The sequence below is a fragment of the Camponotus vicinus genome, unplaced genomic scaffold, assembly GCF_025532165.1.
Source record: "Camponotus vicinus isolate PSW18456_S1 unplaced genomic scaffold, iyCamVici1.0 SCAF_12, whole genome shotgun sequence".
NCBI classification, from domain to species: domain Eukaryota; kingdom Metazoa; phylum Arthropoda; class Insecta; order Hymenoptera; family Formicidae; genus Camponotus; species Camponotus vicinus.
The window spans coordinates 16,570,724-16,589,161 of NW_028141948.1; the positions used below are offsets into that span (position 1 = coordinate 16,570,724).

The 18,438-nt window shown below is 44.4% G+C and overlaps 1 protein-coding gene and 1 long non-coding RNA gene across 3 annotated transcripts in view; one reads left to right on the forward strand and one right to left on the reverse strand.

The window, feature by feature from the left end:
• Mirr (iroquois-class homeodomain protein mirror) overlaps positions 1–17,320 on the reverse strand; it is a 33,593-nt gene extending 16,273 nt beyond the window's left edge. The window contains exons 1-3 of one of the 2 annotated variants that reach the window (XM_083084610.1): positions 16,809–17,320; positions 12,260–12,586; positions 943–1,431 (exon numbers count right to left, since the gene is read on the reverse strand). In XM_083084610.1, the coding sequence (XP_082940736.1) occupies positions 943–1,431; positions 12,260–12,298 (528 nt within the window). In that variant the 5' untranslated portion in view covers positions 12,299–12,586; positions 16,809–17,320. Of the gene's footprint in view, positions 1–942; positions 1,432–12,259 lie in introns of both variants that reach the window. The other variant, XM_083084609.1, reaches the window with a different exon arrangement.
• LOC145963033 (uncharacterized) overlaps positions 1–18,438 on the forward strand; it is a 269,815-nt gene that overhangs the window by 199,359 nt on the left and 52,018 nt on the right. The gene's annotated exons all lie outside the window — the stretch shown is intronic.

An 18,438-nucleotide genomic window follows, 5' to 3' on the forward strand; every position in this document is an offset into this window, starting at 1 on the left:
TATAAAATAGCTTTATTTTCTTTTTACCTAGATTATTAAACTATTTTCATCTTTATCTTTAATAAACATGTATCGTTTCTTCAAGTAATTTAAGATAATGTTTAATGAGTTTAATTTATGCAAATACATTTTTACAGAATTTTAAGTATCATATATTTATAAAGAAATTTAAATTTTAAAATATCTGATTTTTTTTACATACATCATTAGCTTGCTTAGTTGCTGGAATGGCAAGTATATGTAACAAGAATAGTAAATAATTTATAAAACGATACCTTTATGAAAAATTCTTATTTTCAGGAAATAAGGATTCATAAATGAAAGCATGAACATACTGTTTTATATCCTAAAAATTGTTCTTTAAAAAAGAACTTCATCATACATATATCTTGATCTAAATAAAATTCTTAACAAGCGTTTCATTTTTTTCACTTTAACATATTTTATCTTTATTTAAACGATTTCCAGATTATCTAAGCGGAAAAAAATTTTTAAATATCTGATTTTTTTACATACATCATCCACTTATTTAGTTACTGGAATGGCAAGTATACCTATGTGGCAAGAATAGTAAATAATTTATAAAACGATACCTTTATGAAAAATTCTTATTTTCAGGAAATAAGGATTCATAAATAAAAGCATGAACATACTGTTTTATATCCTAAAAATTGTTCTTTAAAAAAGAACTTCGCCATACATATATCTTGATCTAAACAAAATTCTTAACAAGCGTTTTATTTTTTTCACCTTAACATACTTAATCTTTATTTAGACAATTTCCAGACTATCTAAGCGGAAAAGTGATGTTAGAAAAAAATCCTCCGCGCTTACGATCATATAAAGTATTATAATAAAATAACCGGATCTCTCGTAGAACGATTTCGCTGAATTCGACCTTTTTTTCAATCGCAAAATATTCGATAAAGCGAATCGACTCACCGTAGGCGTGTAAAAGGGCGCTTGTTCGGCGCCCAGGCTGGGAAAGTACGCGGCCATACCCTCGGAGGCTGCGGCCGCGGCCGCGGCCGCATACGGCGCGCTGTACATGGAGAGCGCGGCCGTGGGCAGACCACCTAGACGCTGATAGCCACCCAGCAGCTCGTACTGACACGAGCAGACGGTCTGGCCCGTCAGCGGATCCGTAAAGATGGGCCGTCCGGTGTCGCAGCATCTGGCGGGAGCGCCGGCCGACGGCGGCGGGTGACCTTGGGAAGGACTGACCGAGGCGGTGGGACTCCCGGATGGTCTCACGATCGCGCTCGTCACCGCCATCCTCGCTTGCGACAGACCGGCTACGTCCAGGGGATGATTCGTCGTCGTACCGGCGGCTACGCTGCTCACCAGGGACGTCCCGCCCGCGTTCAAGATAGCGACCGTCGGCGGCGAGGCCGAGGACGACGCCAACGACGAGCTCACTGTCACAGGACACTGTAACAGACGGAGAATACTTGATCGATACGCAATTTAGATTTTGTTTCCTTCCAAGTATATTTATTAGAATTGAACTGAACTCTTAAAAACTTTCACAAGCTCTAAAATTAATCACATCTTATTACATTGAAATTTTATTTTAATTAAATAGATTGAAAATTTTATATGTAAAACCAATCTTTCTAAATATTCTCTTTTCCTTTTAAATTAATTTCTAATTAAAATTAGAATAAAATAATAAATTTATGAATTAAAATTAGGAAATTTTTTTATTCTACATCTAATTCATTTATTTATTTGATTTTCATAAATATTACTTAAATTTAAATATTTAAATATTTCGCTCTTTTGGATTCTCTAGAAACGTAACATTTTTCCGAGACTAAATTTCTGCGAAATTAGATGCATCTCGCTAGACACATTTGACGTTTCGATGCATCAAAATATCGACAAAGTTTTACGACGCAGCTGGCATGTCGTAAGAAAGCCAAAGACTATCCCCGTTATGCGCTCTGAAAAGGTGAACGCGATCGCAACCATCAGGCCCTCTCCACCTCTTTATTTCCACAGCTAAATCGAAAATCTACGGGCCCCGAGCGGCATAATGCCGGCGGGCCTCATTAATTCCATATCAAACACTACGGCTAAATAGATTAGCGGGTTGAGTGCCTTTCGCGCCCGGGAACCTAAACAAACCCTCCGTGAAATATCCCTACCCCCGGGAGAGACGCTCCGCTCCCCGCGATTGTTCCGGCCATCCATCCATCCGTTGCCTCGTTTCGGCGGCCCCGAACATATTGTCGAAACCCCCGTATGCATTGTGTCGGGGCGAAAAACCCATGCGCGATGCGCATTATGGCGTCGAGAGAGAAAGAGAAAGAGAGAGACAGAGTCGCGTTAATGCGTGTCCTCGATGCGTCTCGTCGATGTTTCGAGGGCCAACTGTCGCACGATGGTCAAACGCTTGTGTGCGTGTCTACGGTAAATAACGTATCTCCGCCACGTTTCGATCGAGGCACGACCAGGCATTTCGATCGGCGATAAAGCTAATATAAAGTAGCTCCATTATAGAATTCCTAGCCAATAAGCAGGAGTGTGCCTTCAAATTATAATATCTAGTTTCGCATCGACGTTTGTTTGAGAAAAAAGTATCATCGATGAAAGCGTAATTTTGCGAAAAAAGAGAAACCTTCGATTTAAAAAACATACGATCGACATTCGCTTAAAGGCGAAAGAACCGGTCCCTTCGCATAACCATACATCGACCGTTCCCTCCCTCTCTCCCTCTCCCCAGAAATCGTAAGATTCCGGGGAGTTCGAGGGAAAAGCCGGCAATGGCAAGAATGCGCTCCGGGACTCCGGATCGGGCAAAGGGTTAAACGACGAAGCGTGTTGGCGAGTGTCCGCGACCACGGGTCATAATTCAGTCCTAGTCTCCGAGAGAGGAAGCCAGGCGCGTCGGAGTCGGGAGTTACTGGATGCGATCGCATCGAAGCTCCGCTTGCCAACCGTGCAAGCCCGAGCGGCAACTATATCACCTCTGCAAGGTATCGCGCAATCGTGTCTCGTGATTTTTTTTTTCGCAAACGAAACCTTGTAATTTTTTTTATCGGACTTGTAAAGCGATGGAATACAGGGAGATTGCATATTTTAAAAAAGATCATTATTATAGAATAAAACCAATCTTAATTCTTTTATTATTTTTACTTTCCGCTTGACAACTATTATTTTATATAATTTTAACAATTTTGTTATCGAAGCTACATAATTGATATTATGTATAAAACATTTTTTATTAAATATAGTCGAAAAACTATTATAAAAAATTAATTTAAAAATACAAGAAAAATTATATAAGAGCGTTTTTTTTTTTGGACTATATGAATTCTGGCATCACTAATTATTGCTGTCCTTTTTAAAGCATAGATCGAAGAAGTATTACGCGATGTCTCCCGACTAAAAAGGCATCACGAATTAATAATTGCATAGCGATATAAATTTTTCGTCTCTCGCATTTACCGGAACTTTTAAGTGAATTACATTCGTTACGATCATGGATTGATCAATCATTCTTACGATTAAACGCAGACATCAAGATCGTAGAATTAAGCAGAGAGCTGAGACTCACTCGCGTATCTATACGAAATATTTTTTTGACGTTTTATACGAAAGTTTCGCGTGCCGTTCTTATCATTCCTCGCACGCCAGCCATTCGTTGAAACTAAAATTGTATCATTCGCGTATCGCGTTCGAATTAATATTTATAGATATTTTAAGGAAAAAACAGAGTGTGATATCAAGCGCCGACTGGAAAAATAATCGACTCGATTTCGCCTCGGATCGCGTAAATATAATATTCGGGCGTTAATATGAGCGAAAGGATTGCCCTCTCCGAGTGTAATTATGCGTTACTTACCGCCCGAATCCGTGTAAACCTTCGCGCAAACATTCGTTACTCGATACTTATACTATAAAAAAACCGGTTGGCGATAAAACCGAGGAGGCGTTGTTGCGAGCTACCTGCCGCGAGGCGGGAATTCGTCGTCGGTGAACGTACATGGATATCTGAACATTGCCGACACTTTAGTGTCGGGTGACACCTTGGAGGAGTTTGTGCGAAAAGCCATCCCGACGAGTCGGCCAATGGACGTTGCGTCGTTTCAGGTACATTCGAATATACCTGACGAGAATCGTTCGCGAAAAACCGATATCGCGCTGCGGAGTCGATGATCGATGATGGATCGTCATCTCCAGCCTGGGAAAAAAGGAAAACTGGATGTCCTCGGATTAAAGCGGTCGTAAATGGGAAGGCAGAGAGGGGAGGGAGTACCTGCCGAGCGATTATAAAGACTAGAGTACTCGACAGCACCTGGTACACGCATCTTACGATTCGTATACGCTGTTGATCACGTCGACGCGATTCGATCGCAAAAAGCGGCGATAAGAAAACATTCGTTGCAAAAACATCGCTTGGAAATGCAGCGGATTGAAGAGAATGACAAGTTGACATTTTCTAAAAGATATTCCTAGTTAAACGTCAAACTTGAAAATCTTCCCATACAAGTGAATTTTTACTCGTGCGACACGCGATATCCGTGAATAGATATATATGGGAATAATTCATATTGAGAAATATCGATATCCGAGCGACATTTGGAGAAAGATTTCAACGACAAATATATTTTGTGCAATATGATTATTGTGAATCGAGGACCATATTCGCGAAGCCGGTGCTATTTTTCGCTTTTTGATTAAACTGTGACGTAACGCGGGCGACGTAGGGAAATTTATTCGAATAAAATTCGAGAGACGCTATTACGCGAGCGTCGATAAACGAATAGGGAGCCCAGATTGACGACGAGCGGTTACGACGATGCTCCGGGTGTCGGCTAGAGAAGCGCTTGTAAAAAGAAGGCGGATAGAGCGGAGGTACGTCGAATTGGAAACGTACGACGGACCTCCGCAGAGCGACTGCACTTCCAGGATTTATAGGCCATTCGGAAGAGAATCGGTTATCCTGTGGACACAGATGCGCCGGTGTTTGCGCGCGGGGCATTTGTCACGCGTGTCCCGCGAGCGAAAAGGGACCGATCCGATCCTCTTTATGCGTGCCGATGATGCCCTCTTTGCAACGAGGCCCAGCCAAGTCAATATTGACTCCAAGCCAGATTGATGGACCTTCCTCGCGTGTGTGTTTAGGCCACGCAGCACTCACTTATGTTCCCACCCCGCACGACTCGCCTATCCATATTTCTCTTCTTTTCTTTCATCTTCCTCGTCTCCCCTGCTCTTTCTCGCTATTTACTAAATGTTACATTCGAAAAAACATGAAAATCCTCCTCGCTAATTCCATATCACAAATAACATTTCTTAAACTCGAGATCGAATCCGATCGACAAGTCAAATCTTCTTACACAGATTAAGAAAACTCGCAGCTTAGTACGTGTCGGCTGATTAGTCGTGAAAATTGATAAACTATCGTTATAATACAAATATGCTTAATAATTAAAAATGAAGAGAAATAAACGAATTAAATTAAAAATTCGAATGTACAAAACAGATTTAATATTCCTCCTAAAAGCGAACTGTAACGAGTAGCACAAACTTTTGAGAAAAATGTGTACGAGTTAAATTTGAACTAACGGTATAATTTTAAAATGTAATAATTTTTCTCTTATTTCTAAAAATCAATTATTCTTGCAAATTCAATCTGCAAAAATCTTCTATTATTGTAATTTGCAATAATATTTCTCAATCTCGAATTCGAATCCGATGGATATAAATTAAATCTTTTCACACAAATTGAGGGAACTTGCAGTTTAATGCGTATGGCTGATTAGAAATTAGTCGTGAAAATTAATAAACTAAAGCTATAATAAAAATGTCTAATGACAAAGATAAAAATAAAAGGACGTTAAACGAAATGATTAAGAGCGTATAAAAAATAAAACCAATTAAAAACGTCGCGAATGTAGGAGATAAATTTAACATTTTTCACCATGCAAATTGCAACGAGCCACATAAACTTTTCAGAAAAACGTTCAGAAATACCTGTGCGAGTCACATTTTAACCGATATAATTTAAAAATATAATGATGCATCTTTTTCTCTCTCTCTCTTTCTTTTATTTTTGGAAGTTAGTTACTCTTGCAAATTCAATTTCTAATATTTCTCAAACTCGAGATCAAATTTAATATAAAACAAATCTTTTTATACAGATTAAAAGACCTTGCAGTTTAATGCGTAACTAAAGATTAGTTGTGAAAATTAATAAATGCTATAATAAGAATATGTCTAATGACTAAAAATAAAAGGAGGATAAAAGTTTAAATATTTAAATATTTAAAACTAAACGATTGAAAGCGTACATAATAAAACGTAAATAAAACTAATTAGAAACGTCGCGAATGTACAAAACAGATTTAACATTTTTCGTGAAATACAAATTGCAACGAGCCGCATAAACTTTTCAGAAAAACGTTCGAAAATACCCGCGAATATGTGTGAATCAAATTTTAATCAACGGCATAATATAAAAATATAATATCTTCTCTCTTATTTCCGGAAATCAGTTATTCTTGCAAATTCAATTTCACCTAACAAAAAATCAATATACTCTTCCAGTTATATCCCGTATCAAATAAAAGTTATACATCCCGTATAAATAATAATTATTTTCCTATAATTAATTAATTCGCGCTTTCTTACCCATTATTTCCGCGAGAGCGCGGAGAATAAATAATATTTACGTCCCCTCGTTAATATCGCACCCGCGATCGAACGGCGATCTATGAAATCGCATTTCGCGCAAAGTATCATCGATAATTTGATATCGCGCGCGATATGCAACTAAATTAATTAATTCTTCCCTGCTAATCGCTTACGGTCACACTCCCTGCCTCCGAGGGGAGCAAAACGCGGTGTTATCGTCGGCGTGATCGCCCATGAGGGGGATAGCCCGTACAATCGTATCATTTGTGGGGGAGGAGAGGGCGAACCTCGCGCGTTATTTCGACAAAAGCAGAACGGTGAAACTGTGCGAAGTCGTCATCCGACACCCAAGTTTCGCCGTAAAGCGATTACCGACGACGACGACGACGACGACGACGACGACGACGATGGCGCGTTATCGGAAGAGCACCGGTGGCGATACAATAGCGTTACGTACGTACGTACGTACGCGCGTATACTCGGTTTAACATTGTGACGAACCAACACATGCACCACGAGCAGAGCGATACTATACTTTCGCCCGCGTCGGCGTAATCGCATTCTCGTCGACGATGCTTACGGAAGAGCGTTACTGTGTTACGGCCGCGCGGCTACTGTGTTACCGGTGACTTATCGTGTGGGAGAGTTATTACGCGTGTAAAACCGAAGCTGAGAGAGCTTCCCGACGATAAGGGGAGTACGAAGAAGGGGTGTTCAATTCGCATCCGTCATGCAAATCGATGTAATTATCATTCGATTACGAAATTGACGCGAATATTTTCGATCGACCATTTGTACCTTGACAGCTCGCATAGTCGATGTGAATTTTCCGAATGTCGTAATGACTATAGGATGTGAACACTAACGTATTGTGGTCAAAAGAGCGAGAGAGAGAGAGAGAGAAAGACCGAGGGCGGATCTGAGTCAGCTCTAGAGACCGGCTCGAGTAGCGCCAAGTCAGCGAGTGAAACAGCGCTAACCGCTGGACGCGAACTTACTACCGGTCCGATCGTATCTATATATATATATCTATATATATACATATATATATATATCCACCTACACATATAACGCGCCGCGACATGTCGTCGCTCTGCCAACTTGCAATAATATGGTCATTCATAATTTTTATGTGCTCGTCGTCAATGGGGACTCTTCGTTCCTTGCATCTCTTCCGTCCAAATCACTGTCATCGGACGTTTCGAGCTCCGAAATGCCTTTTCCTTTATGCCACAAATCAAATATTTTCCTCCAAAATCCCTCGTATCTTTTAATTAACTATTTTTTTTATTCGAAATAATATTTTAACAGCTTGCAGTATTATTCGCTATTATAATATAGTAATCATAATCGTATTATTATATAGTATTAGAATCTTATGATATTTTCATAGAGAAAGGAAGAAATATATAATTTTTTTAAATACATGACTGTGTTTGAGATACAAAATTAATTGCAAAGTGATCGATTCGAGTGGGAACCAATCACACAAAACAGATAAATACATGTGGCATGATCTGATCATATCGTATACAGTGTGTGCTAAGATATAATTTAGTTACGTAAGTCATTCACACGTAGTATTCTCGTCACATTGGTTACACGATAGCCATCGATTATTACGATTAAACCGACATATCAGCGTATCATGCACGAATTTCCAATATTGTGTCCATTCGTATCGTGATTCGACGAGCGGCGATAACAGGAAATATTGTAACGGGTTATTTAAGACTCGGTAAAATCCACTGACGTGTCTCGCGCACATATTTGTCACGAAGGAACACGGATTTCACTACACAAGTGTAAATATTAACCTTAGAACATACAATACGATACATGAATTCAATCTAATCCGATCGCAAATTTGGACTCTATATCGAATGTTTTATGGATCTCTGAGACATCTTGTACTGCAGCGAGAATCTGATATTGAACATTTATGTGACAAAAGATCTGAGATGCACTGATTGCTTGGGGAGTTTCTAAAATTTGGATTCTATAAACTCCATTTTCAATAGCCAATCATCGCAAACTTTTCGTCGTATTACGAATGTAATCTCAGCCAAAGACCGAGGTGAATTACAAACGCGAATCTTCGATTCATCTTCGGTCAAGTCCATTTGTTGCACCTTTGTGCCGCGTCTAATTTCGCGATCGTCGTAACTAGCGTAAGCGATCGCGTGTCAGGACGACTCGGCAGTGTACAATGACGCGTGTCTTGGTTATTTTACTTCAGACGTGACTGTTTTCAGTGAAAAAAAAATCGAGATCGTTCATGTATAAATTTATCCGCCCACGTCTAAGGGACGCCGTACGAATTCGTCATCGCAAGTTCAAGTTTAGCAAAGTTTGTGTTGTGACACTTTGTGTGCTGTTGGTAGAGTAACAAATTGTAGGCTTAACCGCGGCATCTCGGTTCCTCGATACATCAACGACGAACGAAAATCGCGCGACAAAAATAACGCGGCAGAGTCAAAGAGGATGACGAGTGAGAATAGGATAAGCGCGAGAGGTCGTTATTTCAATTAAATTGACCGACACGGATTAGCGATATGAATTCCAGCGCCATTCTAAATTTAATGCAACCGCTGCGCGGTTTAAAAAAGAGGAAAAAAAGACTCTCGTATTTATGGCGCGATCATTTTTCAAAGCCCGAATTAAACGACGAGGATCTGTATCGTCGCCATTTTCGCGTCTCTCGTGTCCGGAGACGTGTCGGCATCAACGCGTGGCGGATTAATTTAGGTAATGGTCAATGTCAATATTGTTTCCGATCATTTACACAGCGAGATATTTCAGACGTATGCGATATGGAAATTGTGGAGAATACGATAAGATGGAACGGGGAATGATAAAAATAAAATGGAAAATTTCAGAGATCGACGATCAAGCTACTCGCACAAACACAACTCTAAAATCGTCGTGATAAATTTACACGTCTGTCTACACCGGTTTTTGGTTTACCGTTTCCGCAACGCGGACTTGTGTGTTACGTCATCGATACGCGATATAATAATCAAGATCGACGCAGCGTAATAAGTCGTTCTTAAACGAGTTATTTTTAAGATAATGCAAGTGTTTGTACAGGTTACACAATTTCAATAAATTTGTGATATGTACGCATATGTATTATTAGCTCTGAAGGAAAAAAATTTTTTCTTCTGATTATATCCTATCATATTTTATGACTGTTATTGTTGGGAAATATATAGTGCGAAACGATGAATAAAAAATGAGAGATGGGAAGGAAAAGATTGTTTTGTTGCGACCGTGACGCATTATTGTGTCCAACGACTCGCTCGCATCGAAAATACATCAATGATAAATATGCACTGACTACCTAACAATTATTTCTGTCCTTTTGTTCTCTCTAACTGCGCCCTAAGTGGAGTAACACTTATTGATAACAGACCGTTCAATTTTATCTAGCACTTTAACAACATGCTACGTGTACTTGTAACGTACACGTTTTGCGCGCCGGCATTCCTTCATATCTTCCATATTCCTTTTACCTGCACTTACTTGTGTCAACAACATTCGCCGCGAATAGTTTTTTCTCAAACGTCAGTGTCTCGGCAAATTTCATATACGTCGAAAATATTGTCGATAAAAAAGAGAGAGAAAGAGAGAGAGAAAGATTGATTCCAAGATGTACGACATAACATATGACAGGTGGAAAGAGAAAAATGTCGCATCCACTTTTCCGAAACACGGTTGAAGCGCAGCGGCAAATGCAGCGCCGCTATTATGACAAAAACCTTCGTTGTTAGTAAGACAAGATAATTATTCCGCCGAGCGCTCGGCTCTTCGATCATTTAGGCGTGGCAACACATGTTCTCAGTTCAGCGCTACGCGCGGCATATATGCACACGGAGAGAGGTATATATACCTATATGCAGCGTGTCAGGACACGTGGTACGGAACCTCTCAGCCTTGCCAACGGCTATTCATTTTCGCGACCCTCTCCTCTCTCTCTCTCTCACTCACTCTCTTTCTCTTGCCGCCGCGAAATTCTTCCCCCTACAAATTATTCGATACGCCTTGCGAAAACGGGTTAACGACGCGTCGCACGCATCGTAATTTCGAATGGCGAGAATTATTTATAACGAGGGCGCTTTAAACACAGATCGCGTACGAGCGTGCGACATTAGCCGATCGTAATTTCTGCAAACGACGACAATACTGTTAGAACGGTTAACCGGGTAAAGTTGCTTTTGTAATCGCTCCGACAATGTTTCGTTTCGTTCATATCGTTACATAATAATAAGGATATTTATCGCGTTCATGGGCATGTATATGTGCGATATTTACGCGCAAAAACATATATATATATTACTCAAGTGTTTAATTATTAATTGCATTTTACTTCCAAACAAGTTAAATTAACGTTTTGGATCGAGATTACGTTGAAAAAAAATTCGTTTAGTCGGAGCATCATTAACATACAATGATGAGAAGAAACTCGACAGCAAACTATACACATATATATGTATATCATTGTATACTGATAAAAAATTAGTTTGTTTCTTTTCTGAATTATTAATGCAAGAAACTTCGAGAGAAAGAATATGTGTATTTTTTTATCACTGTGATAAAATATGTCGTCAACAAATATGATTTAGCAGATCGCAGACGGATTTATTTGCAAGCCAAGAATAAATAATATCGCGACTGTATGTCGACTATACGTAACTTTTGTGCATGAAAAAAAAATTTGCAATGTTTTTTAGATTTGATATTTCTGGTTGGACGTTTTTAATCATCTCGGCGTGAAATTGAACAGAAATATCCAGTGCTTGGAGAAAACTGTTTAGCACAAAATAAACACTGGCGAAAACTTGCGCTACACGCTATTTTTTATTATATGTTAAATTATTAGTTCTATAAATAGGGAAAGAACAAGAGCCTAAGTGTAACCATGTTAACGATACAGTATAATTCATTGGAACGTGTTTAAATTAATACAGGATTTTTTGCTGATTTAATTCATTATCTCGTTGTGGAATTAAAGGAATGGCACGACAGTGTAAACGAAACAAACACGTAATAAATAATTCGTGATTGAAAAAAAAAAGATTAATTTTCTATGTCGCGTTCTTTTTAAACCGAAACATTAAATGTACAGACAAATATATACAATGTTTCGTGTGGCGCACTATTTATAAGCTACGAAAATTCACTTTTCTCTCGAATGATTATCGATTTCGTCTCTCTCGTTTGACATACAGTCGTTGAGTAAAATGTGCAATGTTTTACAACGATATACCGATAAAGCCGAAAGATTTGACTCAAAGTCTGTAAAAATGGGGAAAGAATTGTTAGCGACACGATCTCTGACGCTACAACCGCCTCGATTTATCTATTCGCGTCTCCTAATCGTCGACTTGCATCGATCTTATCATCGAATCACTCGCGTCGATGGAAGATTTTCGATTCGAAATCTCGCGGCAAATCTCTTAGATACGCACGTCCACTTGCGAGTGTTCGAGTTGAATTTTCGCGCTAACGTCAAAGTCGACACGATGACGTAAAGTTTGACAGAAAGCCGCAAGATTCGAAGCGCGCGATTTTTACTCGCGCGTAGACGCGCGATGGAGCCGGGCGCTCTCACCTGTAGATTTGGCGATCCTCGGAAAGAGAACTGTGACATGATGTGTCGGCCGCTCAGGGCCGTGATGGTCGGGCGCCGCTACGCGATCATCGTTCCAAGAGTCCGCGGCATTCGCTGAATCCCGTCACTTTTCCCGACGCTGCCGTCACTTTCGTCGGATCCTCCGTGCGTCTCGCACTTTGGTCCTCTCCTCTCGTCACGCGCCACCCCCGGCAAGGGTGCTACTCGCGCCGGCGACGACACTCCCGCGCGTCCCGTCGTCGCGATCCGGTGCCCGGCTGCACGCGATCCTGTCGGTCCGTTGCCGGCATATGCACACTCGGAACACTGTCAACACGCGCGGGAACAAGTCGAAAACAGTCGATCGCGATCGCGGTTCTCAGTCCTCGATGGGACGCTCACGCGTGTCGGGCACACACTCGCGGAACCGCGAGAACCGCGAGAAGGTCGACCACGAGCGAACGTCGACACAGGGGTCACACTCGCGTCGAGTCGAAGGGGGTCCCTCCCGGAGAAAGAGTGCGAGCCACCGGCCGGACGCGCACCACGAGTCGCGTTATCCCCGGTGTCGCGGGGAGGGAATAAAAAAAAAGTAAAGGTCGGAGGGCACGCGCAGCGCGCGACGCGGTGATACTTGTGTATCGCGCGCGATGCGGTTAGTCGCGGCGGCTAGTTCACTTGGGTTGATCCGATCGACGCGCCAGCTATGATCGGTCGCGACTATCCTCCGAATCGTCGTTTCTTTTCGACGGAATCCAGTCCTCCGCTCGGCGGATAGGAAGGCGGAGGTACGCGGGTGCGAGCGAGACGGCCGCGGCGGGAGGGAGCGAGAAAGGCGGACGGGATAGAGGGAGCATGGGACGGGGAGGGGGGGGAACGAGAGGGAGAAAGATAGAGAAATAGAACGGTAGGTAGGTCGAGCGCGAGGGTGTCGGAGGGACACCGCTGAAAAAGGAGAGGAATGAGCGAGGGAGAGAGGAGGAGAGAGAGAGAACGAGAGTGAGGGAGAGTGGCGAGGACGACGCTGAATCACGCGCGCACCGGCCGTCTCTTTTTATCCCCTCGCGGTCCTTCCACGCAGCCGGTCGCCCGACGGCCTGCGCAATCACGCGCTCGGAATTCGCGAAAGAGCGGCGCGCACGCTCGTCTTCTTATTCCTGTTAGTCTTTCTCTCCTCTTCCTCTCGCTCTCGCCGCGCCCGATCGGCGTACCTGCCGATCCGCCGCGCCGCGGCTCCCGTCGTGGCGCTACCGATCGCGCGCGCTCCGCGAAAGCGCCAAGTACGAACCGACGCGACGGCGACGCGCTCACTGGTCGCTCTCGACGCGAGAGCCGACAGGGACCAGACTCGTGCGTCGTATCCGCTTCGTCTCTTATTGTCCCCTTCCTTTCTTTTTCCTCTCTCTTTCTCCCTCCCTCTCTCTCTCTCTCTCTCACTCCTTGGTCGTGAGACCTCTTTCCTTTTTTCCGAGCGATGCCCAACTGAACCAAGATCTAATCGAGCCTTTTCTATCCGTTATCTATACATGCACTTGGACACGACTGTCACTGGAGAAAGTAACTTTGCTCCACATTCATCCGAACGCGACGAGCACTGCCCGTTTCTGTTCCCGGCGCGTATCCTCCTTGGTCGCGAAAGAACGCGACGCGGCCCCCTGTAAGTTACCCACGAGATTCCGCGAGATGACGGTTGATCGCCGTGTCGTAGGAGGAGGCGACGGGTACACAGTGCCGATGGCGCTGGCGGGTAGAGTAACGATAGTATCGCGCTAGTGGTGGTGGTCCGATGACGAGAGAAACGGCTCCGACGAGAGAACTCTCTCTCGCCACTGACGGTGGTGGTGGTAGTTGGTGGTGGCAGAGTCGTCGCCGTGGTTCTTTTCCTTCCGCGGAAAGGGGGACGATTTTTGCGAGATGGTTTGCCGTCGGCGAGACGGGTGGGAGGGTCCAGGTCGACGTGGCGCGCAGTCTGGTGGGGGTACGGGCACCACCTCTGCCACACGCTCTCTCGCGGCCGCCGACGATCTTCCTGTCGTACCCCCCGCGCGCCCGCGCGCGCGCGCGGGCGAATTCGTCCGCGACGCGTAGCCTCCTCGTATTAGCGCGCCGTGTGTCGTCGTGCGTGGCACTCTTCTCTTCCCGCGCGGATTCCCGTCGTAGGCATTCCCCTACGTGTCTCTCCTCGTCGAACGGAGCCTCGGCGGTTAGCGTCGGCAAACGCGACAATAAAATATGGTGAGTCGCCTGTGGGGCGCTCGCGTTCTCTCCCTGCCTTCTCCCCTCCCCCTCGACCCCTACACGACGAGTCGGGGTCTCTTCCGTCCTTTCCTCTTTCAGTTTTTCGCGTCTCGCTCGTTCGCGCGAAGGCCGGAATAGCTCGCCCTCGCTCGCGACGCCCCACCGTAGTCGCTTTCTTCCCTCTTCGTTCTCGGCTTTCGTTCGCGTGGAGGGGATGGGTTGAATGAGACGGACGGGGGACGCGACCGGCCGAGATGCTGCCACGCTCCGATACGTGGTGGGGCGAGAAGAGCGAGAGGGCGAACGCAAAGGGGGAAATCACGGGGGTAGGTGGGTGGTTGGGTGGGTTGGGAGGCACGGAGGCAGAAACTACACGACAATTTTAGTTCGATAGATCCCGAAGTTTAGCCTCGGCGGCGCTGCTTTACTCGCCGCTGACTTCTTCCCGGTAGTTTGTTCGTTGCCCTCTCTCCCGCCGACCGATTCTCCACCATCTCCTCCTCCTCCTCCACCTCGGACACGACCGCACACTCCGATCCGTGTCTCCCACCATCAGGCCCCACCGTCGTCGTCGTCGTCTCTTCTTTCTTTCTCTTTTTCACCGCTACCTCCTCTTTCACCGCGCTAGGACAAGATCGCCGACTACTTCGTGCCCCTTCCCGCTCGTGCTCGGCGTTGGCTCCGATGCCGTGCGCTTCTCCTTATTCCACGCACTACGCGACACTTGACTACGCCAACTCGCGTCTTTCTCTTTCATCATCGGTGTCTCTACATTCCCGTCTCTTTCTCCTCCGTCCGTCTCTCTCGCTCGTGCGTCGTTCACGGTCTCGTTCTCACCTCGTCCGTCTCTCTCGCGCGCATTTACATTGCGCGATCGTCACTCTAGCGAGCGTATTACACGGACGCGTTTACGCCGCGTACTACGCTCGTTCCGACAGTTTAACGTAACAATGTCGCACGAACGTTTCGTCGCACGCGCCCCGAGCGTCAATCATCTCGTCGGAGCATGTTATGTTTGTTACGGGATTCTGCAACCTCGCGTCACATTTCTCAGATTGTTTAGCAAACGGACAAGTAATTTTTTTTTAACAATACTTTTGCTATTTAATCGAATCTGATCTACCCAAATAAAGGATAATTGTGTACTTTGACGATAAATTTGAGTAGACGCTAGAGTGTACGACAATCGCGGTGATGGCGATGGAGATCTCGGTCGAGGATCGTCTCGCGAGGATGTTTTGCGCAGTTCTTTCAAAGAAACTCGCCTCCTCGCGCGTACTTGTCGCCCTCCTGGCCGTCGAAAGGGGCGGATAGGGGCGGTTGAAGGTAGCGGATCGCCGGTGCGGAAGTATGCCCCGTTGTTGGTGGGGGTCTCCCCCAAAGGGGCCAAAAGGGGAAGAGGGCGGAAAGGCGCACCTGGACGAGAAAAAGAGACGTATTTTTCGCCGACTGATCGACGATCGTGTGCGCGATCCGCGCACACATGCTCGTCTAACTTGGTGGCGGTTCAACCGGATATATCTTAGCGGCGGGCGCGCTTACGCACACACGTGCGCCGACCGGGTGTCGGTGTATTGGTGAGCCAGCGTGGCGGGCGAGAGACGTCGGATAAATTGTCCCCTTCCATACTTCTTTCGCATCCCCTCTAGCGTTGCCACGGTAGGTGCGGAGCTTGGCTTTTTTCCCCTCCGTGGGCGCGGACTAACCTCGCCCCGCCTCTTCCGGTCTCCTTCGCTCTAGCCTCTCTTTCCTCCTTTCGACCGATGGTTGTGTGTAGTACGGCGAGAGTGACTACTACTGAAACTCGTGATGCCGTCGCCTCTCTCTTTTCGTCGTCACCTCCCAAACGAACGTGCACGGCACGCCGAGCCGTTACCTCGCGCTCTCGCTCCTCGACAGAGCGACGGAGGTGCTCGCCGACGAGGGAGCGAGATCGAGCCGACGACGCGACGGACTCGGGACCCGGCGTGACCGGGAGCGAGGAAGAACGACAAAGGGCTGGTGGGTTGGACGACAAGGCGGGGGAGGAGAGGGAGGGGGGAGGGGTACAGAACCGAGATGTGAAACATTAGTGTACCGTTTGTTAACACCGCGGTCTACACACAATCGCGCGCAAACTCTCCCTCTCCGCATCCTGCTTTTGCCCTCCCCCTTGTCTTCACCTTCCCCGCGCTTTCTTTAAGAGGGCGTTGCTGCTCGTGTGTGAGCACCTTCCTTCTTCGCGAGTGCATCGCGAAATGCCGACACGTAGGAAGTCTCTCTCTCGTCGTTCTCTCCTTCGCTCTTCAACTTCGCTTTATTATTATCTTACCTCTTCGTTCGTTCGTCCGTTCTTACGATGCTGATTTTCCGCGAATGTAACGTCAAATTTGTCGATGTGCACAGAGAGCGTCGATGTAGTCGCTTTAAACTGCAATTTCGAGAACTAATTGTCTCTGGTAACCAATTGGACTTTGTGTGTGCGTGTACCGATCATCAGAGATCGAGCGTCTTCAACTTTGAGATGATATTTGTGGTGACGACGAGAGGATACAACGCGATGATGTCCGATGATTGTCTTATAATGATGTCATCATCGTCGTGTCAAATTATTGACGATAAATCGAGATAATGATATCGATGTCGCGGGTATCTCCATTTTCCCCGATGATAAAAAGCGAGGTAGAGTGATAACTGTGCAGCGCGTCCGTTTTGTGATAGAAAGTTACTGAATTATCTGTCAAGTGATTCACAATTGGAAATTACAATTCTGTACGAGATTCTGTTATTTCGAGGTTATAGGTTTGTCCCATTTTAGAAACTATATCGGGCGTTAATTTTTATCGAGTTTTCTTCTGTTTTGAATATAATTGTTATATTTAGAGTTTTTTTGTCGTATGTGTGTGTGTTTCAATAGTTAATTTAATTTAAGACTTATCAATTATGATACGCATTGCTTGTTGAATTTTACGTGTATTGATATTTTTTCGTATATTTTAATTATTCAATTAGATTCGTAAAGGAATATTTTAATAGTATATAATCAAAAGTTTCAAATTTATAATTATTATATATTTAATATATATTAAAAGGAACAAGTAATGGATTTTTTTAAATTGATCAATATTTTCGACATGCATACATTCGATAGAAACCGTTTTATAAAAGGCAAATTATATATACAAAAGGCTCGCTTAAACAACATCGCCGAAAGGCTTGTGAACGCATAATTCGCGCGATATAGATGTTAAGTGGTACGTTTGACAATTTGCCAAAGTAAAATGTTAGATCGCGATGTGAATCAGCGATGTGTATCGGCGATGCACGCAAATGTGTAAAACACACTACGACACGTTGTACCGTAGATGACACGATACACGCGTGTAAAATGGACGGGTTCTCCCCACATCCCCATCCCTCTTCTTCCTTCCCGCCTCACACGCGAATTGAGCCAGCAAGCGCGAGTTGTATAAAGAAAAAAGAGCTATCAGTCCTGGCAATAACCTGCAATTATGGATCGCGCGCAATAAGTAAAAAGTGTGCATGTAGTACCAAAGCGAAAAGAACTCGTCGTGTTCGACGTCGCGAGCAAACCGTGTGCGGCTCGTCGCATGTTGCGTTCGCAATCCCGCGCGACTCGCAATTATTTGCACGGAACATCATCGTATATAGATATGTTAATGCTCAACTGACGTCCCATGAAAGCGATTTCCCCTTTAGGAAGGAAGAACAGATGTGCGCCTTGTTACAATTTTATGATACACGCAACGGATATGCATCGCTATTCCCTCTATTCCTCGATCCTTTAGGATAGGTAATAAGGGCTATGAAACCTGAAATAAAGGGAGATCGATTACCAGCAGCTAATTCAATCCAATTATGATAACGCGATCGACATGTAAACACAATCAATCGTATAAAATATGTAGATGTATAAGTACTTCTTCTCCATCTTCCCCTAT